The sequence below is a fragment of the Babylonia areolata genome, chromosome 4 (genome assembly GCF_041734735.1).
Source record: "Babylonia areolata isolate BAREFJ2019XMU chromosome 4, ASM4173473v1, whole genome shotgun sequence".
Taxonomy (NCBI): Eukaryota; Metazoa; Mollusca; class Gastropoda; order Neogastropoda; family Buccinidae; genus Babylonia; species Babylonia areolata.
The window spans coordinates 46,543,228-46,565,474 of record NC_134879.1 but is presented as its reverse complement, the minus strand read 5'-3'; the positions used below and the strand labels follow the sequence as shown (position 1 = coordinate 46,565,474).

The window sequence follows — 22,247 nt, the reverse complement described above, 5'->3', positions numbered from 1 at the left end:
AAACATGACTACCATGTATATGAAATAGTAAGTAAATAGTAAATAGATTATGCCGATTAAAAAGTAAATTTTTAAAAATGTCACTTGCCAAGCCACTGTGATATTCTCCCTTTCTTGGTGCTTTTATACATAACATCTTCGTAATGTAACACTTCCCCTTTTTCCTTCTGTCTGCATATGTATTTGTTTCACTGTCAAGTACCAAACAGGATTTGTTTTCTGAAAAAATTAACTATGAGTACTTACTTCTTTTACTGTTAGTGTCGTTTTTGAATGTGCAGTATGTACATCAGCTATTTTCTGCCCCAATGTTTCTTGGGAGAGACAGAGGGGGCGGGGGAGGGCAGGGGGGTGGGGGGGGGGGCGGCTGCTGCCTGAACTTCCATGCACTTTGAACAGCACTGCTCTCATGCACCTTAGAAGTCCCTTCACTGCTGCCGAGTCATTTTTGAAGTGTTCTGTACTTCTGAAGCACACAGTATAGTGGTGCTATTCATAGGACACTCTGAATAATGATGATGATTGTGAAGTAACTGAACAGACCAAGAGAACTACTTCTGCAGACCATTGCATCCCTCCCAGTGACAGTTATTAGAGCCTGTTGACACTGATGTAACTACATCCCTCCAGACAGTTAATACATTGAGTCTGCTGACACTGATGTAAACTACATCCCTCCATTGACAGTTAATATATTGAGTCTGCTGACACTGACGTAAAAGTTACCAAGAGTCTTCTGACACTGATGTAAAACATCCTTCCACTGACAGTTACCATGAGTCTGCTGACACTGATGTAACTACATCCCTCCACTGACAGTTACCATGAGTCTGCTGACACTGATGTAACTACATCCCTCCACTGACAGTTACCAGGAGTCTGCTGACACTGACATAACTTCATCCCTCCACTGACAGTTATCAGAAGTCTGCTGACACTGATGTAACTACATCCCTCCATAAACAGTTCATTTCACGAGGCCTGTGGATGTTGAAGAGAAACCAAAATTGAGAAGGTCATGCTGGTACACAAATTACGATTATCTATATTTCAGGATGGTTAATGAGAACAATGAGCACCGTGAACATCCAAACTGGGTCGTACGACTATCACTCAGACCACCACTACAATTATAGTAGAGAAGAGAGAATTAGTCCTCAGCTGAACCTGGCCTTTTCACTTCTTTTTTTGGATGCTCCAATCTCTGAACCACTCCACCTTGATGTTAGAATTTTGCCGTTTGCCATTGTGCAGTATGCTGGTAAATAAGTATGAGACGTTAGACGTCAAGGAGTGATGAGAAGGGTGGGGAAAATAAATGCCAAAAGAAAGAAGTGAAGTATGAACAGTCATTCTTTTGCAGTATCTGTGTATTCTTTTGATACAAGGTCATGCTTAATCCACATTACCTACTGTAAGTAATCCAGTATTACCAAAGGAGACTGAACTGAATATACCACACTCTTGAACTGGGAGAAAGGGTTGGGAGTCTGAAGTGGCGAAGGGTTCCTACTGTTCACATAAGAACAACTTTGTACCATTGTCTTTTGAGGTCCATTACAGACCCTAAAAAGCGTCCACCTACCAAAAAAAGAAACTTTGTCTCATAATACACACATATCACAATTCACATTTGAAATCTCCAGTTTTCAAACATGGAATTTGAAACTGGGCAAATTAATAAAACTGTTTGCTTTTCCTAACAGATCACTTACTACATTTGACCGCAAAATGTGATCAGTGTGCGAAGTGAATATTTTGTCATGTGGAAGTCATTTTCATGATGAAATTCTGCATTCTTCAGTCCAATCCACATCAATATTAGTGTGTTTGTGGTAAATCACTTGTGCTGCCTGTAGTCTGACCACGACAAACGTATTATATAGGTGACACTGATCTCTGTAAACTTTTTAGGTCAAAAAACAATGGAAAACAATGTATCCATTTGGATGTCATGGATTTTTACAGAAAGAATAAACAATGTTTCTACTGATACCATCTGATTTTATTTCAAATAAACTACTGACCTCTTCGCATCCAATTCTTGCCCTTTATATAACACAATTTGCAACAAAAGTGTGAACAAGGAATGGATCATTGGATCACTCATACAGTACATTGTCATGAATATACTATTGTTGGTTTGCTGAAATGTTTCCTCCATGATTTCTCTACTCTTGTTCTGCCTTGACATCTTGTAGATCAGACCCAGCGTCAGGGTGAACTTTTAATGCTGATGCTTCAGTCAACTGGTCACTGGTTATTTGTTCCTTCTCTGGTGCTGTGTCGACACCGTTTCCCTGCAGCTGTACTGCTGCAACTATCCTTTGTGCATCTTCTGTACCTCCCTTCTCATTTGCTTCATGAACACTGTATTCCAAATTTTCAGAAGTTTCATCTTGGATTTTATATTTTGCTGGATCATCTGTCTTTGGGACATCTCCAAATTTAGAACATAACTGATTTTGTTCAGGATGTCCGTGAATAAGGCTGCCAGGTGGTTGGATGGTCTTGTCTTGCTGAGCAAGTGATTCATCTAGCAGAGACGGGGCCAAACTATCTGTAGTTTCATTGTTGGTTTTACCTTCTGTTGTATCATCTGTGTTGGGGACGTCTCCATATCCAGAACATAACTCATCTTGTTCAGGATGTCCCTGGGTAAGGCTGTCTGATGCTTGGGCAGTCTGGTCTTGCTGAACAACTGATTCCTCTGGAAGAGATGGAGCCAAAATATTTGTAGTTTCATCTTGGGTATTACCTTCTGCTGCATCATATGCGTTGGGGACATATCCATATCCAGAACATAACTCATCTTGTTCAGGATGTCCCGGAGAAGGGCTGTCAGGTGCCTGGGCAGTCTGATCTAACTGAGCAAGTGATTCCTCTGGCAGAGACGGGGCCAAAATATTTGTAGTTTCAGCTGTTTGAACTTCTATGAAAATGCTGGAATCATTTCCAAGCCCATCGACAGTCTGATGGGTGTCAGAATCTGTTTCTTGTAAACCATCAGTGTGGATATGCGAGTGAGTGGGTGAAGCAGAGGCTGCCAATCCTCCAAGATTGGTGTGGGCAAACACGCGATGCAGAGGCACAATTTGCCATTCCCCTTCTGATGCTGCTGCCCCAGGACTTGTGGGTCTCTCAGGTAAGAGCAAATTGTCGGCCATTCTCTCTTCCTCAAAAGAGGCTGCAGCAGCCCCATGAATGACATGATGACTTAGAGTGTTATGACCACAAACTGTGCTGCTGTCAGCTTCCTGGCCTGCATCAGCCATAACATGGGGCTCACCTTGTGGCTGGTGGTTGGCTGGAGCACAGGCTGCACTGCTGTCATTTTCTGTGGACTGCTGGTTCTGTGGCAGCTGTGTGTCATGTGGTACAATATTGTGTATGCTTTCCTGGTTATGTGGCAGCTCTGTGTTTAGTGGTACAATATTGTGTACGCTTTCCATTTCACTTTGTACAGCCTGTATCTGTTCAAGCTGACATGATGACTTAGATCTGGTGTCTAACATTGCATCAATTCCTGCCTTCTCATCAGCAACCTGGTTTTCATCCGATACATCAGCTCCAGGAACATCCACATTCCTACCATCTCCAGCACCTCTTTTCACATCTTCATTGCTTTCACATGGCAGGGTACCTTTCGTAAGAAACAAAGTCATGGCTTCAGCTTCCTGCATTTCTAGAACTGGTTTTGATGAATCATCAACACCAAGAGATAAAGTACGGTCACCCAAATTCATGAGAAGTTTGCCTGAGTGATTTTCATATTTTGGGGATTGTGTGGCACTTTCTGAAGACTCTTGGATGTCAGCTGTCACCTTGTTTGGCTCGAAATCTTCAGATCTTTGAGGCTGAGTAATTTCTTGACTGTCCGTAACTGGCACATCTTCAGTAATTTCCACTTTGAGCAGTGATCTGTCTTCTTGTGCTGCAGAATTAGGTGAAGATGTTTGACAGCTTTCATTTGTGTCATTTTTATCACTGCTTTTCAGCAACTCGTTTTCAGTGCCTGACGTCCCCAGTAACAAAGTCTTTACTGTGAGGTCTGCATCTGGTTCAGGTGGATCACACACATGACCTGATGTGGTTTTATCTTCCAGTTCTTCATTGCATGTGTCTGCAGCCATCTCTTTGTGTGGCGACTTCAATGGAGGTGAGTATATCATACCCTCTGCAGCATCCCCATCTTTGAGTGTGGTCAGACTGTTGTGACGCTGGCCCGGCCACACCGCCTCACCATCCACGGCACAATTCATCAGCAGGTCAATCGTATCGTCTTCTTCACTGCTTCTGAAACACATCATCAGGGAATGGCTTTTCATTTCCATTATTGTTATCTGCCTTTATGAAGAAGAAAGAGTAGCACAACTGTATGCACTCATCTTTTGTTCAATGGAAACAACATACATATAGGGACAAATGAAGAGGACAAAACAGAGATTTAGCAGCTGTGATGATCGCATTACATTTTAACGACCTGCCAAAAAACAACAAAAAAAAAGTAAGAAGAGGTGCGTCTTCAGCTTTTCCTTTTCGGGTTCTGTTAGGAAAATGACAGCTCCAATCGTTTTTTCATTGCAGAAATAAACATACTGGCAGGCCACAAATACAGCCATGAGTTTCCATAGGTATACATTTTTTTTATGCTGTCCTAACATCTGAATAATTTTTTTTTTTTAAAGATAATTAAAAAAAATAAAAAAATAAATAAAAAACCCGATCACAAACCTCTCAGATTTGAGTTTCAGAAGAAGAAAAATCTGTGTTGGCCTACTTGAATTTGAATTTCGCGCTGTCAGTCAAAAGGACGGAGGTGGACCACTCCAGTCCATACCATGTGCTGCATGCCAGGTCCTTAGTCTAGCAGCCTTCCTCAGACTGAAGTTAACACACTGACAATGAAAGTAACCCTGCCGGCCAGGCTGAGGCATCTGGCTGCTGATGTCTGGAATTTCAGTTTTGCTTGTTTGAGAAAGTATGAGAGTAGGTGAGCAAAAGTGCGTGCGTGCGTGTGTTTGATAGGGACAGACAGACGGATAACATGTATTTAAGTTATTGAATAAGAAAATGCGGTATTGATCATTAGAAATGGAGAAATCCATTCACGATCTATCAGTGCAAAACACAAGAGAGGCAAGGCCTTCAAGACTCACTTGTGATACACTTAAAAAAAAAAATCTAATCGTTAAAATGTATTCTGTTTTTGTTATTATAAAGCTTCAGGTTAAAAAAAAAAGAAAAAAGTCCTAACCAGATTCAAACCCCGCATGTTTGGGTGAGAAGAAACTGTCTTACTCATTACACTATCATGGCTCCTTAACTGATGTTCTAAAATTTAATATTTGAACATACTTTTTTAAAGGGTGATAAATCAATTGCAGCATTCACAGTGAGAACGCTGTTTAAATCATATTACTCTGGTGTATCTTGGGCATTCAAAAAATCTTTAAGGGCAATAAAAAATTATTTTTAAAGTCCGCAGTAAAGGAGACGTGGCTATCACTGCAATCACACTGCTACATTTAGCCGTTTCTCTAGATCTAGATAGATGTACAAGTTTAGTTACACCCGCCGGGAATGTAGTACGACACGGTCGATCCAATTTCTCTTTTATGTTCATTCTAGTTTTATAGTTTTAAAGTTGATATATAAAATTTAGTATTTTGTTAAACTAATAACATGTAGAGCCAAGTACAAGTACTTCTAAAAGTTGTATGAAGTGAAAAGGACTTCAATTTGAGAAAAGTCAAGACTGGAAATTTTTTCTTTTTATCAGTTCAAGGGTATTAACTCGCATGGTTTACAATTTTTAACTGTGAATTCCGGTGGGTATTCTTATGGTAGTTTGGGGCATAATCCAGTAAGTGATGAGGCGTTCACAAATCTTTCTTTGAATAAATATTTAATGGTCTCCTTCTCCAACTTTCCATCACATGTTATCGTGTATTGTCCATTGAATATAGGACTGAATGGGTAGGTCAGCAACTTGAAACAAAATGGCGTCGTTCGCGTTCGTGAAGAATATAAGCACGCGCTTTGAATGTGTATAAATATGTGTACACAATTGATTTTTGCCCATGACCTTCAGGGTTCAGCCAATAGATCTATAAAGTCCACTGGTCATACTGATTTTAGTATTTTCCGAAAAAGACCACTTGGGCGAATGAACATAGTGAAAGCTCTGTACACTGACAGTAAAACACACAAGCTTTTTATGTATTGAGTATAATTTCAAAATGTAATGTTTAAGATGAGAAGGATCAGTTTAGAGCAAATTAAGTCCCCTAGCATTAATTACAGATTAATTTCCCTTTTTTACTATCTGCACCAAAACGTTTGCAAAATAAATAAAAACTTCCATGCTTAGCAAAAGAAGTTCCTGTTTGAACAAAAAATGATAATAATGACTGCTCTTGTTGTTGTGTCAGAATATCAGATCAAAGTGCCAAGTTTAGAGAATAAAAAAAATATAAATATAACAGTAAATGCAGTTTGCATATAATTTGGCTTCTTTTTTTCATCCCAGACTGGAAAGAACTGAATTTTTCCTATTTTTATGCCTAATTTGGTGTCAACTGACAAAGTATTTGCAGAGATAATGTCAATGTTAAAGTTTACCACGGACACACAGACACACACACACAGACAGCCGACCACCGGGTTAAAACATGGACTCACTTTGTTTACACAAGTGAGTCAAAAAAGTACTGGGAATATCATGTAAAGTTCAGATGAGTAAACTACCGTGTACACACACCGGCACACACGCACATACACACACACACACCAAAAACAAAACAAAAATATATTTTGCGCTATTCCCAGCTCGAAGTAATCCATTAACGATTGATAATCGGACAGTGGGAAAAAAATAGGAAACAACAAAGAGTTGATTCCCTTAAATAAATTTCAGTTGAAGCATAATACTGAACAGATCTGTTATCGTGGAGTGGTTTTGACGTGTTTTTTTTTGTGTGTTTTTTTTCTTCTCTAATCAGCAAGTGAGAGGGAGAGGGGGGATGGGTGTGTGTGTGGGGGGGGGGGGGGAGGGGGGGGGGGGAGACAGATTTAAAAATAGTTGATGATTTTATTATCTGGGATAGAAATAGGTCATGTTCATCAAACCGAGACCTTGTTCGTTAGAAAACCGGAAGTCAGTGAAAAGTTCAGCCCCTTCACCTTGGGACGTCCGGATAAGTAAACATGGCGACTCCGTCCGCTGAAACTGAAAGTGCGCTTGAATCCATGAAAGTGAAAGAACCGAAAGAGTATTTAAAAAAGAAAAAAAAGAACGGACAACTGATAAGTAGCGCGGAAGTTGAACTTGTTCGTCGTGCAAAGATTTTCAATTGTCGCGGAACCAGAAACAAGAAGGCGAAGTCAAGTCAGTTTCCGCTGTCACGGCGACATAAACCTCCTACAGATTTTTGACAACTGAACTGAAGAAAGAAGTATCGCTCCTGTGTGTGACCCATTCAATCAGAATCTATAAACATTCTAGCATTTCATATTGTTGCTACATAGTATGAGTGAGTGAGTGAGTGTGTGTGTGCCCCACATCCTCAGGATCATCCCCCCTCCTCAGTGCAGATGGGAATACCTTGATCACCAAGAAGGAGAAAATTCTCGAACGCTGGGCTGAGCACTTCAACAGTGTCTTAAATTGCCCTTCCTTCATAAATGATGAAGCCATAGACCGTCTCACACAAGTCCCCATCAACGAAGCACTGGACGATCCGCCAACACCTCTTGAGACACATAAAGCAATCCATCTGCTATCCAGTGGCAAAGCACCTGGCTCAGACTCCATACCAGCAGAGGTCTACAAGGATGGAGGCACTGTGCTGACTGAGAAGCTCCATCAGCTGTACTCACTCATGTGGAAAGAAGAGACGATCCCCCAGGATTTCAAAGATGCATCTATCATTCACTTGTACAAGCGAAAGGGGAACTGGCAAGCCTGTGATAACCATCGGGGCATTTCCTTGCTCTCCATCGCAGGCAAGATACTTGCCAGGATCCTACTAAACCGCCTCACAGCACACCTTGACCAAGGTCATTTGCCTGAGAGCCAATGTGGATTCCGGAAAGAGCGTGGAACCACTGACATGGTGTTTGCTGCAAGGCAGCTGCAAGAGAAATGTCAGGAGCAAAATGCTGATCTGTTCTCCACCTATGTTGACCTCACTAAGGCCTTTGACACCGTGAGTAGAGAGGGACTGTGGAAGATCATGGCCAAGTACGGATGCCCTTGGAAATTTATTTCCTTGGTCAGCTAATTCCATGAAGGCATGCAGGCTCGAGTCCAGGACAATGGCGAAACATCTGCTCCTTTTGCTGTCATAAATGGTGTCAAGCAAGGCTGCATCCTGGCTCCAACGCTGTTCAGCCTCATGTTCTCTGCAATGCTTACTGATGCCTTCAGAGATAGCGATGTTGGAATCAGCCTAAAGTATCGAACAGATGGCAAGCTGTTCAACCTCAGAAGGCTTCAAGCAAAAACGAAGGTCATGACGGACATCATCAGAGACTTTTTGTTTGCTGATGATTGTGCCCTCAACGCTGGATCTGAAGCTGACATGCAACTCAGCGTCGACAAGTTTGCCACTGCCAGCAGGAACTTCGGCCTTACCATCAGCACGAGGAAAACTGAAGTTCTCCATCAGCCAGCCCCAGGGAAACCCTACGTTGAGCCCAACATCACAGTCAACGGTCAGAGACTCAGTGCGGTGGAGCGGTTCACATACCTTGGCAGCACACTGTCACGAAATGTGACAATCGACGATGAAGTGAACGTCAGGATTGCAAGAGCAAGCGCAACTTTTGGTAGACTCAATGCAAATGTCTGGAACAGAAGAGGCATTAGTCTTGAGACCAAGCTAAAGGTCTACAGAGCAGTAGTTCTCCCCACACTACTGTACGCCTGCGAAACTTGGACAGTGTACCAACGACATGCCAAGAAGCTGAACCACTTCCACACAACATGCCTCAGGAAGCTACTGAACATCAAGTGGCAAGACAGGACCCCAGACACAGAGGTGCTCGCAAAAGCCACCCTTCCCAGCATCTTCACCATCCTGATGCAGTCCCAGCTTCGCTGGGCTGGACACGTGGCACGCATGCCAGACCATCGGCTGCCCAAAAGGCTCTTCTATGGCGAGCTGCAACAAGGGAAGAGATCACACGGAGGTCAGAAGAAGCGCTTCAGAGATACTCTGAAAGTCTCTCTGAAAGTGTTTGATATCAACCCTGACTCCTGGGAGGAATCTGCAGTGGACCGTGACAAATGGCGCGCTGCTGTGCACAAAGGCGCCAAGTTGTGCGAGGCCAACAGGACTGCTGCAGCTGTTCAGAAGAGGCAGGCCAGAAAGTCACAGGCAAACAAGCTCCCTGACAATGGTATGCCTGTCTTTGTCTGCCCCAACTGTCAGCGAACATTTCGTGCGCAGATTGGACTATTCAGCCATCTGCGCATTCACAGATAGTTTCATGAGCATCCTCCCCCCCACCCCACCACCACCCTCTCCCCATCCCCCAGCTGGATGACAACGATGGTCATCATCGATCTCGATGGACACACCACCGTGTGTATGTGTGTGCGTGTGTGTGCCGCACGCACCTTCAAAAAACAGATTTTAGACTTGAGAAACGGCCATTGCTGTTCCAATGAATTTGATCTTTTTCTGGCTTTTCTATCACATGACTTTTTAATACATATTGTGGGGAGGAGAGTGTTGGAGTTGAGCATGGAAATCTGTGGGGAAATGAGTGGTGCAGTTTAGCATGGAAATTGTGGGGAGAAGAGTGGTGGAGCTGTGCATGGAATCTGATTAAAGATAATCATCATCAAGACTGATTCATGTGTGTTTCATCACAGTTGCATTGATAAACTGCAAGTTAAGAATGATTTCATCATGTAGCACGCATGCATGTGTCACTGTGTGCATACAGTACTCACTCATTCATCATTACAAGTGACATGCACTGATAAGTCTTCTCAAGACTCCCAGACATTCAGGCACACCAGTCTGGTACAATCAGCTGACCTGTTTACCCAAAATGGATATGTCTGTACTTTCACCAGGTTAAAATATGTAATGGAAACCTGTAAGTTCATTGTATCTAACAACTGGCCAAAGGATTAACACATACATACCAGCTTTCTCTTTGCTGCCATTTTTTAGAAACTGGTAGTGCTGTAAATTCTTTGTGTAAATATTTGCATTTATTTACATATGCATTCCCCACTTCCCATTTTTTATTTCCTGTATTTTCTTTTTAAATCATAAATATATATTTCATTTGTTTATTGCTAATCAAATTTGGACTGTTTACAAAATGCAGTGTAAACAGGTCTGAGTCAAACACAAACAGACTTGAAGAAAATCACTTCGGTAAGATATTTTATTTTATTTTTTTTGTTTCATTCATTCATACCTAAATGCTAAATAATAAACAGTTGTTTAAACAATCTGATTTATTTATGATGTGAGCACCATTTAGTTTTGGATGTTTTGCATGTGTGTGTGTGTGTGTGTTCTACATCTGTATTGAAGTGCAGTGTCTATATTTACAAAGTTTTGATTTTTTTTTTTTTTTTTTCATGATTAGTGTTATCTCAGCTGATTTGAAGCATACTGCACCTCCATACCTTTCTCCATCAAAGAGAAGAAGAACAAGAAAAGAGAAGAAAAATCACAGCTGCAGTTCACATCAGTATGAAAAAAAATCTCGGGAGCATTCAAACTCCACAATTCCCAATAAGAAAGCTTAAAAAAAAAATCTTCATACACAGATGATAATCTGACTGTGTTACACCATCTGTCAATTCCAATGATCCTTCTGAATCAATCTGCTCTCAACTAACACACACACACTCTACAAATTAACACCCACTACTGTAAGCCCCATTCAGTCTAAATTTTATGACAAAACAGTTTTCAAGGCCCTAATAAGTCATCTTTCACTGTGTCATCAGTGTCAAATTGGTGAAAAGGGGGAAGCAAAGCTGTCAGATCATTACATACTTTCACTTCCAAATTTGTTAAATTTTGTAAAATTACTCAATTTACTGTCAGCAGCATTGGTTTCCACTGCTGATGCAGAAGTAGTAGTGATGTCTTCTTGGACTTGCATATCTGACAGCTGTGACAAAAAAAAGAAAAGATTATGTAATTATAGCTTGAATGTTATGACATTTGTTTTAGTTACACATTTTCAGTCAAACTGCATACAACCCCAAAAATGTGTCGGATCTGTTCACTGTGTTATGCATGTGCAGAATCTCAAGCCAGTGAGTTGTTTAAATTTGCAACAATAACTATGCCTTATCTATCTATGTGTGTGTGTGTGTGTGTGTAAACATTCACACTGCCTGTGGAAGTAGCATGGATCTCACTGTCTCAGTATCATTGTTACAGCTCTTTCTGAAAATGTGCAAGCATTTCCACTTGAAAGAAGTATTCGCTGACAAATGTTGTATAGTGCAAATGCTTTGTAGTTTTTGTTTCAGGGGTACACTGGTCAGCTTTTTACTATGTGTCAGAGATGCATATATCTGTGCTGAATAAAAATCACAGCTAAGAATGTGACCACAAAAACAAACACGCACGCACGCACGCACGCACGCACGCACACACACACACACAAATCCAGTTGAATGATACACTGTAAGTAGAAACCTTATTTATCAAGTATGAGGATTTTCATCTGTATGAAGACCATCCAAAGAACACACAATGACATGTGAAAAACTTTTCCAGAACAAAGTGACTCCCCAGCCAGCAACATATCAAGTTCTAGAACCTCTACTTTCAATTTTACTGACCTTCTTAGGAGTAGGACTGCTCCTGAGCTCCACAGTGCCTCCTAGACACGAAATGCCCACACAGCCCCAGAAATCTAGCAGTATCTCCTCCCAAGAAGCACCCTCTCAGACAAAATCCGAAGAATCCAAGTTTCCCTGTGGCACATGTGATTGCACTATCTCCTTGTCAGAACGTGGTGTTGAATGTAATACTTGTGGCCAGTGGTTTCATCTTGCCTGCCAAAGCATACCATCTGACTCTGAGGAGTATGAAAGACTGGGCGAAAGTGATGTTGTATGGAGATGTGTAGTGTGTGACAATGCAAACTACAGCACAGTTGCCTTCGACCTGTTTGGACTTGATGCAGCAGCACCAAGTGCTATCCAGGGAGGAGACATCTCCTCTTTGCAAAGTCCCTCGGAAACGTCACTCTCATCAGCAGACTTTAAGCCCATCCACTCATCCACACCCTCCCAGGCTACCAGTCAAAACAAACAGTTTAACCGGCCTCTAAGACTTCTGAACATCAACTTCCAGTGCAGTCGAGGCAAGAAAGCAGAACTACAGAATCTGATTGACAGTGCAAAGCCTGATATTATACTAGGCACCGAAACATGGCTCGATTCACATGTCTGTTCTAGCGAGCTCATCCCTCCTCACTTCACCACCTTCAGGAAGGACAGGGATTGGCTTGGTGGGGGAGTATTGATAGCTGTGGCAAGTCATCTACCATGCCAAGAAGTGGAGGAGCTGTCAGTGGATGGATGTGAACTGCTCTGGGTGAAGATCAAGCTGAAAGGAAGAAAGCAACTCCTAGTAGCCGCCTGCTATAGGCCCAAAACTAGTGATGCGATCAGCCTGATGAAGTTTGAAACCTCCATCCACCGGGTCACATCTACAAACGCTACTGTCATCATTTGAGGTGACTTCAATTTCCCTTCCTTTGACTGGCCCACCAAGACACTGAAAAGCCCAGCCAGATGTGTAGAAATCCACAACCAGTTTCTTGACCTGATGAATGATGCTGGATACGAACCGCTCGTCACATTTCCCACAAGAGAAGAGAACACTCTAGACCTCTTCCTCACAAGCCATCCATCCCTAGTGCCGCAGATTGACCCCCTCCCTGGACTCTCTGACCATGATGTTGTCTACACAGAGTTAACACCAACCCAGCGTATCAACGCTCGCCAAAACGCACAGTCCCCCAATTCTCCAAAGCGGACTGGCCTTCACTGAAATCCTGTTCAACGGAATTCTCTGACACAGTGCTGGAAACCTTTGATACAAACAGTGATGCAGAACAACTGTGGCACACACTGGAAGAAGGTATTGCCTCCATGACAGAGAAGCATATCCCCAAGAAAACCATTGGCGGAAAAAACAACAAGCCCTGGGTAGACTATGCCACTCTAAGGATGATCCGACAACGGGACAGGCTGTACAAACAGTGGAAAAAGACCGGAAGCCAGGAAGTGCGTGCAGAACTGAAGAAGCTGAAGCGCAATGTCCAAAGAAACCTGCGCTGTTCTTACTGGAGATACACTGAGAACATGTTCAAAGACAGCACGAGTGAAAGACCAGTGACGAACAAGAAATTCTGGGCATACATTAAGGCAATATGCACAGAGGTGGCAAATGCTGCCCCACTTAAGGAAAACGGCAGACTTGTCTCAGGTGCAAAAGAGCAAGCAGAAATGCTAAACAAGCAATTTCACTCCGCCTTCAGTGCGAAAATCACCTGCATCAAAAAGGAGTTCACCAACAGAACTGGTCTACCATCAGACCCCCCATCAGACTCTCCTACCTTAAGTGCCATAGAGATTTCAGTAGCAGGAGTTACCAAGCTCTTCAAGGACTTAAACCCCAGCAAAGCTCCTGGCCCCGATGGCATCAACCCGAGACTGCTATGTGAGCTTGCCGAAGAACTGGCTCCTGCCTTCACAGTCCTGTACCAGTGCTCCCTCAACACCAGAGTAGTTCCGAGAGACTGGAGGATGGCCAACGTCACCCCAGTCTTCAAGAAAGGCAAGCACTACCGCCCAGAAAACTACCGCCCTATTTCCCTGACCAGCATACCATGCAAAATAATGGATCACATCATCACAAGCTCTGTTATGCACTTTGCAGAAAAGAATGGGATCATCACCGAAGCACAGCACGGATTCAGATGCTAGCGATCCTGTGAAAGCCAGCTCATAGGACTTGTAGACTTGCTCTCAGCAAACCTTGAAGGCAGAAAACAGACAGACGCTCTCATCATGGACTTTTCGAAAGCGTTCGACAAAGTCTGCCACTCTCTCCTGCTCCACAAGATCCACTCCCTTGGCATCACAGAGAAAGTACACACCTGGATCAGGAAGTTCCTATCAGACAGACAGCAGTCTGTAGTGGTGGATGGAGCCACTTCCAGTCCTATTCCTGTAGAATCTGGAGTTCCCCAAGGCTCTGTTCTTGGGCCTTGCCTGTTCCTGCTTTACATCAACGACATGCCGACTGGACTGTCCTCCACTGCTCGTCTCTTTGCTGATGATACTCTGTGCCACAAAACCATCTCCTCCACCAGCGACCAGCAAGCCCTACAAAAGGATCTCGATTGCCTCGCAGAATGGGAGCAGAAGTGGCTTATGAGCTTCCCTCCAAACAAATGTCAGACACTGCGAGTGAGCCGGAAGAGAGACCCCCTACCATCAGAATACACCTTTAGTGGCCACACCCTTGATGTAGTCAGCAAATCAAAATACCTCGGCATCACCATCACTTCTGATCTTAGATGGATCCCCCACATCTCCAATGTCTCCAACCGAGCCAACAAGACCTTAGGCCTACTGAGACGGAACCTGAAAGTAGGCTCCCAGCGCATCAAACAGCAAGCCTACCAAACACTGGTCCGCCCAACCCTGGAGTATGCCAGTTCTGTGTGGGACCCCTATACAGAGAAGGACTTTAAGAAACTTGAGGCAGTAGAACGCCGGGCTGCTCGCTGGGTGACCTATCGACACGGGAAAACATCCAGTGTGCAAGACATGATGGAGACTCTTCAGTGGTCCCCCCTCAAAGAGTGAAGGAGAAAGGCAAGACTGGTTAACTTTTATAAGTTCCACAGCGGCAGTCTTATCATCAACACATGCCACAAGCCCTCTCAAAATCCTTCAGCATCCACGGGGACCCCAGGATCACACCCAGCAGCGTACCATCTCTCCAACTGCAGGACGCTGTACAGACAAAAATCTTTCTTTCCCCGAACCATAACCAACTGGAACAGCCTTCCTGCTGAGATCGCCCTCAGCCCAACCCTTGAAGGCTTCAAATCCCGAATCTGATCCCCACCCCCCCCTCCCCCCCCAATCCCCTGGCCCAGCAACCTCTGCCTCAGGAAACCTCAAAAACACGCAAACCCCCCTTATAGTCTACAGAATCTTCACAATGATGAAGGCGGTAGTCAAGGGAAAGAAGAAGAAGTTGAAAAAGACTGGCCAGCTGGTGTACTGTAATTCTCCGTTTTAAAGGTTAAATTGTGCTTTTGGATTCAAACATTAGGCAGATAAGTGTGTGAAAAATGATGACAGTATAATCATCCCTCTTTGAGAAATCAGACCCAAAACATTATTAGGCTTGGCTGTTGAATTGAAACAAATATATTTTGAAACATAAAAATGAATATTCGATTCAAAATGTCACATACCGTGCTTGTTTTGAAGACCTTGTTCGTAAAAAGTGAAGGAATATCATCGCCACTGAGAGTGTGGTCCTTGGCTTCAGTTCACGAAGTGGTTCTGAGATCGCCACGCTCTTTGCAATCGGTTCGTGGCTGGTATTCGTTGCGATATCTTTTTTTCCTTTGAAGTTCGAACAGCACACACAGTACTTCGTTCCTCCCGTTTTCCCTCAGACCCACTGTGAAGCAATTACACAAGTACAATCGACGAACTCGCAACTTTCACTTTTAGAGACGTCCCGTGAATTCTCTTTCCGGCTTAATCAAGGGCAAATTACTCTAATTTTTTTTTCTAACGAACAAGGTCTGTCACAACGACAACGCTTCTGTAATGAATTTATTGCCTGGGATTGAAATGTGTCATTCTCGGATCAAACCGAGACACCCTCTTATCACAACAACGCTTCCGTAATTCAGTTGCAGAGTTTTGGACTTTTTTTTCTTCTTTTTTTTACGGCCTATGCGTGGTGTCCAATGGTCCTATGGTCCGGCGTTTAGTGTGAACGTTTTTACGACTACGGTCGGACGAAAAACGTGCATGCCCGCCCGCGCCCGTATTTGGTATATATTAATATTTAAGCAGCCTTGGTCTTCCATTCACGGCTGACTCCGGTTCGTTTGTATTCACATGTATCATGTATATGTTTGTTGTTGTTGTTTTTTTACATGAACACGACCATAGAGTCGAAACACGAAGGCCTTCCTGCCTTGGACTGTGTCACACTCAGTTTATGTTCGTGTTTCCCGGCCACGCACGATTTAAGGACTACGCTCTTTTTATTATTATATATATACATATATATATATATTTATTTTTTTTTACACATCAGTTGAGAGACAAACAAAGCAACGTAATACAGACTGAAAAAATCATTTGAAGTTATACTAGTAAGCAGACACTGAGAAGCACTGACATGAACTCAGATACTGAGGTACACAGAAAGAAGGTACACAGGCAGCACACACACCCACTTCACCCCCACCTTTCTTGTCTGATCATTCCCTCTTCCCCTAATAATTACGATCGGTTTTGTAGAAAAGCGTGTGAAAGAAATGTTCTCACTGTAGATCATCATCAGATCTTGGGTCTGACGGAGAATGAACCCGGTCATCCACATTGGTGTCCAGAGTGTCTTCAACCAGCTTCTGATCATCCTCGGGGACGTCACTGCTGTATGCTTGGACCATCACGTCTTCTTGGCTCTCATTGTTGTCCACGTCGGAGCTTTCTGGAATCACCTCCTGGGTGCTGCAGCTGTCCGTGTCTTCCTCTTTCTCTGGGTCTGATGGAGAACGAACCCGATCGTCCACGTTCCAGTCCAGGGTGTCTTCATTGATGCCTTCATCCTGGCTACCGTCAACATCAGCGGCTTTGCCATCATCGTAGACGTCTTTATGGCGTGGGATGCTTTCTGTGTTGTTCCCTTTACTGACCTTTTGAATTTCGGATTCATGTAACGAATCCTGACCTATAAGTTCAGATGACACCACTGGAGCACTATCAGGTTTTCCAGTTGCCTTTCCTTCTGTTTCACGACTCAAGTCTGGCTTATCTATCCATGTTTTTGCTTCTTGATTCTGGTCACCTTGGTATCCAGCTGGTGGCGATGCTGCTTGATAGGAAACAACAACTCCCGTCACGGCAGTCACCTCAACTTGACCGGGTACATTTTCCTGGGAGACGTCTTCCAATGACTCGAGCTTAAGTTTCAGTTCAGAATGAGGACTGACAGATTTGGGCCGTGATGAGTTTGAGGTGAGTTTAGTGTCGCCGATGAATTCCGCATTTTCGGTTTGGAGTGGGCTGATTGGCTTTGATCCCGAGTCTGATTCGCCTTCTCTGCCCGCTTGTTCAGCTCTTGATCTCCTGACAAAGCCAGGTGCTCGCTTTATTTGTGGGCTCGTAGGTACCCCGAGTGTTGTGGATTTCACATTATCTCCTTCATTATGCCTTGGAGCAACTGCATTTTCTGCGACTGATGTTTTACCGCACGGTTGTGCAGCCCCGTCTGTGATGCCATCTAAAGTTTTCTCATTTTCTTGACGTGAGTTATCATGCGATTCTGCAACTTCTTCAAATTTCACAATATCCGTCTGGAATGGCTGGCTTTTCCTTTCCGCATTCGTGTTTTCTGCGGTTTGCTGTTGAACTTGATATGGTGTGAAGTCGTACTGCGTGGAAAAGTCTCTTGAGCCAGGGCTTTTGCCTGATCGCGGTCTGATCTTCGTTTTAGGCAACCCGAATTTTCTTTTCCGGTTTTCGCTGGAGGTGTATTCTTCTTCTGCTGTGGTCTGCCGACGAATGTTTTCCGGGCTGTGTGCAGTGTGACCATCGCCAATGCTGAGATCCATGTTTGTTGTCTTTTGTATTTGCGGAGATGCTTTCACTTCAGTAGACTGTTTACTTGTCACTGATGATTCTCGGATACCACATTCTGTCGCTTGAACAGAAATGTTCCTGGCTTTCACTTTAACAGTTCTTTTACGACGAGATATGAAGCTTCCCATAACTATAGCGATGCCTGATAAGCCTAGGCTGGTTGTTTTTAATTCCTGATTCGTGCCGAAGCCTTGAGAGTTATAATCGGGTTGCAAACGTCACGTCACATTTACAGAAATACGTCACATGAAACAAACCACACGAACTTTGGGTGACGAATCAGACACAAATTTTACGTCACAGATACGTGTGGTTCTCATCAGTCAGTGTTGACGTATTTTGTTATGTCGCCAAAAGATACAACTAAAACTACAAATGAAACACAAACTCGTGTATAACATACACGCACATACACTGTCAGAAAATGTGTGAATTATTTTGTTCGTCTGATGAACTCATTATTTCCTGCTACAATTCTGCATCAGTGCTTGAAGTCTCACTTTATAGCAATAGTTAAAACAACTGGTCAACTGTTTTCAATGTGTTCGGGTATCGCAAAGATTCACAAGCAGCACGACCAAGCGATAAGTCTTATCCTGGGATAAAGAACTGAAAGACATACCAACTTAGACCGTGCAATACCTGCTTCACCTTCCTTCAATACAGGCTTGTCATAAAAAGGCTTATTTCAGAGCATTAGAAAACCTTCAGAACCCACTGCATTGTGCGGTGAGTTAACCAAAACTTCGAGGCATACAGACATCTTTAGACGTGGAAAATCACGTATTGGACAAGCAGAAGACAATACAGATTGTATATGCCAGCTACGAGATCTGAAAGAAATAGAAGAATGAGAAGATACCTCCCCCCACCCCCAACCCCCAAAAAACAAACAAAACAAAAACACAAAAACACTGAGTGTATCTTGCACTTAATTCACGTAAAATGAAATAAAATAAAATAAACACACACACACACACACACACACACACACACACACACCAAAAACAACAACAAAAACAAAAAACTTCGGCAACTTGAGAATTAAAATTGACCCTGGCAAAATTCTGTAGAAAAAATCCACTTAATGTACACGTGTGTGTGTGTGTGTGTGTTCTTCTTCAGTTTAACGTCTATTCACTTTTAGTGTTTTTAGACGGTGTGTGTGTGTGTGTGTGTGTGTGTTGTATTGTTCTTATAGCTGCCGCTCCCGAGTGAGAACGCTTCGCCACAGTCCAGCGCCACCCGTGTGTGTGTGTGTGTGTGTGTGTGTGTTGCCTACAAGAGTGTTTGTTTTCATCACATCAAAGTGGAATTTTGTACAGGATTCTTTTGCCAGGGTTTATCGTCTCATCCGAATGACTATATATAGTGGACTGAGACCACTCCAACTATAGTGGAGGGGCAGAAAATACTGCCGAGTGTGGTATTCGATCCCGTGCATTCTGATTCTTTCGCTTCCGCCCTAAGTGGACGCATTAACGTTATCCGCTTTGATTTGTCTGTGCACAAGATTCAGCGCTATAAGTAAATACCATTATCATTATTATTATTATCCGCACTTGGCCAGCGCCTCACCGTGTGTGTGTGTGTGTGTGTGTGTGTGTGAGAGAGAGAGAGAGAGAGAGAGAGAGAGAGAGAGAGAAGCCTGAATGACACAAAAAACAAATAATGAGCGCCTAAGGCAGCCTTCGGTCGGCTCAGTCTACCAATAGGTACTGCAGACAGCCTACTGTGCAAATGACTCCGTGTTTGTAAAGTGCTTGGGACTTTCATGGTTTCTGTCCGAGGACATGCGCTCTCTATGTAGGCCTATCAATGTCACCATCTATAGCCTCATAAAAAAATGACAGAGAGAGCCGGAGCAGCTGAAAATCTAACCTGAAAGGAAGAGCAAGAGTCATTGCCAATCACTGAAACGAATTTTGGCACAAGTTAAGATCTCCGAAACAATAAGCAGATTTCTTCAAAAGGGAGCAGAGTCTTTCTGGACCTTCCCAGATAGCCTAAAGCAGATTGAAGAGTACAGTCATGTGAAAGGCTGTTATAGCCCTTGAGATAATCATCAGGAAAGGGGGGGGGGATTTAATATAATGGAGGAGATGTGACAGCTTTTCAAGACCTAACTGCACGCAGGTATAGAAAAGGACACCCCCCACCCCAGAGGCTTCCTGCCCCTGGTTTACCCCTGAACTGTGGCGTCTCTGTAGAAAAAGAGACTGCAAGTACAGACAAACGAAGAAGCAATGGACAGTAGAACCCAGGATGTCAGAAACCGACAGCCACTGCACGCCAGAATTACATAGTGAACTTCGCTAGGCAACTGAATCAGGCCAGATCCAAGATGACTCGGCTGGAGAGTGGCGACCGTCAGGCCTATCTACAAGAAAGGCAAACACTACAACCCAGCTAGCTATCGCTCAGTATCGCTCAGTGTGCCCTGCAAGGTACTGGAAAACATCATAGTGAGCCAGCTCATGACCCACCTGGAAGAGGACTATATACATTCTGGGCGAGGAACAACATAGGTTTCGCCGACACCACTCCTGCCAGACACAGCTACTTGAGTTCCTGGATGAGCTGACCTCCAACAATGAGGGGAGGGGCCAAACTGACGTAGTGGTGATGGACTTCGCCTAAGCATTTGACAAGAGGAACCCGGCACTTCCTCTTAACGCACAAGCTTGATCACTATGGCACCAGAAATGCCACCAACTTATGGACTAAGAGCTTCCTCAACGGCAGAAGGCAGTCTGTGGTCATGGACAGAAAGAGGCCTGAGAGAACATCTGTCAGATCAGGGGTACCACAAGGTTCACGATTGGGTCCGTGCCTATTCCTGGTCTACAACTGTGATCTAGCATCCCAAGTGACATCTCCTGCCCTTCAGTTCGCAGATGACATGGTTCTCCGGCTACAGACACACCACTGCCATCAGCGACCAGTACGACACCCTGCAAACTGACCTCAAAAGACTTGTGGAATGGGAGGAAGAATTGGAGATGCAGTTCCATCCTGGAAAGTACAGTGTCAGTGTCCTGACGTGCACCACGAGGAAAAACAGCAACCCTCGTCAGTACGACCTGCACGGTCACCTACTGGAACCTTTGACGTCAACCAAATATATAAGCGTCATACTTCATTCAAGTCTTCACTTCACCAAACATTTTCCCCCACCAAACATATTGACAATAAGGTAATAAAGGCAAACAGGATATATTCGGCTTCCTGCGAAGAAGCCTGAGGAAGACACTGAAGTAAAATCAAGACATTCGCCTACAAGCTCCTAATACGCCCATTCCTCGAACACGAGAGCGCTGCATGGGACCCCACTGTAAAGAAAGAAGTGGAAAAGATAGAAGCAGTCCAACGCGAAGCAGCACGGCTTGTACTCATTAAATATTAGAAGACAACCAGCGCCACCGTGACTGACCGAAGTACTGCAATCACTGCAGTGGGAAACACTGGAACGCCGTAGGTTGAGGGCTAGATTGTCCATGCTATTCAAGATCAGGAAGGGCCTTGCAAAGTAAAAGGTGCTCACACCTCCACCAACAGCAGCAACTGTGACGACACAGAAGTGCCCGTGCACACGCAAACCTATGACAGGATCTCCTCAGTGTAGAGTGGACATCAGACGAACGCCTTCTTCCCACAGACAGTTCGTGACTGGAACATCCCACCCCAGGGACTGTCTATGCCCCATCCCTTGGCATTCGTTCAGAAAGTGTCATTCTGCTGACCCACTGCCTCCTGACAAACTCACCAACCCCACTACTCCCACCCCTCTCGATCTCCCTCTCTCTCTATTTTTTTCCCTTCTCTGAAACCAGCACCCAACACCAAAATGTCGATAAGGTTTGAATTTTAAAAATACTGACTTAACAATCCTCCCGGAACATTGATATAAGTATAACATCAACATATAGAACACGGAACCATCGACTGCCTATAAAGACAGGACGAATTCATGGAATCGAAAGAAATAAAAGATTGTGCACTAAGTGTTATCCAAATGATCTTGATGATGAGTTCCATTATATATTTCGATGGGTTTTTTTTTAGTTTTTTTTTTTTTTTTAGACATTACAAAAGCATTATTATTAAAGTCATATTACAACAGAAACTCGAACGCTTTGAACTAGTTCTCGCAATTGTTTATGACAAAGAATAACTTGAGTCATCTTTGTGGAAACTGACTAATTTTATACAAATTATTACTTAACATTTTTGAATGACATTACTATTCTGCTCGGCTAGATTTCTGTACACTTGAGGTTAGTTATTGTTTGTGCAATTTGTGTTATTAGGAAATTGTATGCTTTTGTGTTCAGAT

General features: G+C 43.5%; 1 protein-coding gene across 1 annotated transcript; it reads right to left on the bottom strand.

The window, feature by feature from the left end:
• Nucleotides 1-369: 369 nt before the first annotated feature.
• Nucleotides 370-15,628, bottom strand: LOC143281233 (uncharacterized). The gene is made up of 2 exons (XM_076586329.1): nt 15,499-15,628; nt 370-4,296 (listed from the first exon to the last, which is right to left on the bottom strand). Exons 1-2 carry the CDS (start codon nt 15,543-15,545, stop codon nt 2,172-2,174), a joined length of 2,172 nt encoding a protein of 723 aa, XP_076442444.1. The 5' UTR covers nt 15,546-15,628; the 3' UTR covers nt 370-2,171.
• Nucleotides 15,629-22,247: the final 6,619 nt, after the last annotated feature.

Coding starts and splice junctions, on each gene's coding strand:
- LOC143281233 (XM_076586329.1), bottom strand. CDS start 15,545: ATGATATTCCTTCACTTTTTACGAACAAGGTCTTCAAAACAAGCACG. Junction 4,297..15,498: donor AGGTCTTCAAAACAAGCACG/GTATGTGACATT, acceptor GATGTGTTTCAG/AAGCAGTGAAGAAGACGATA.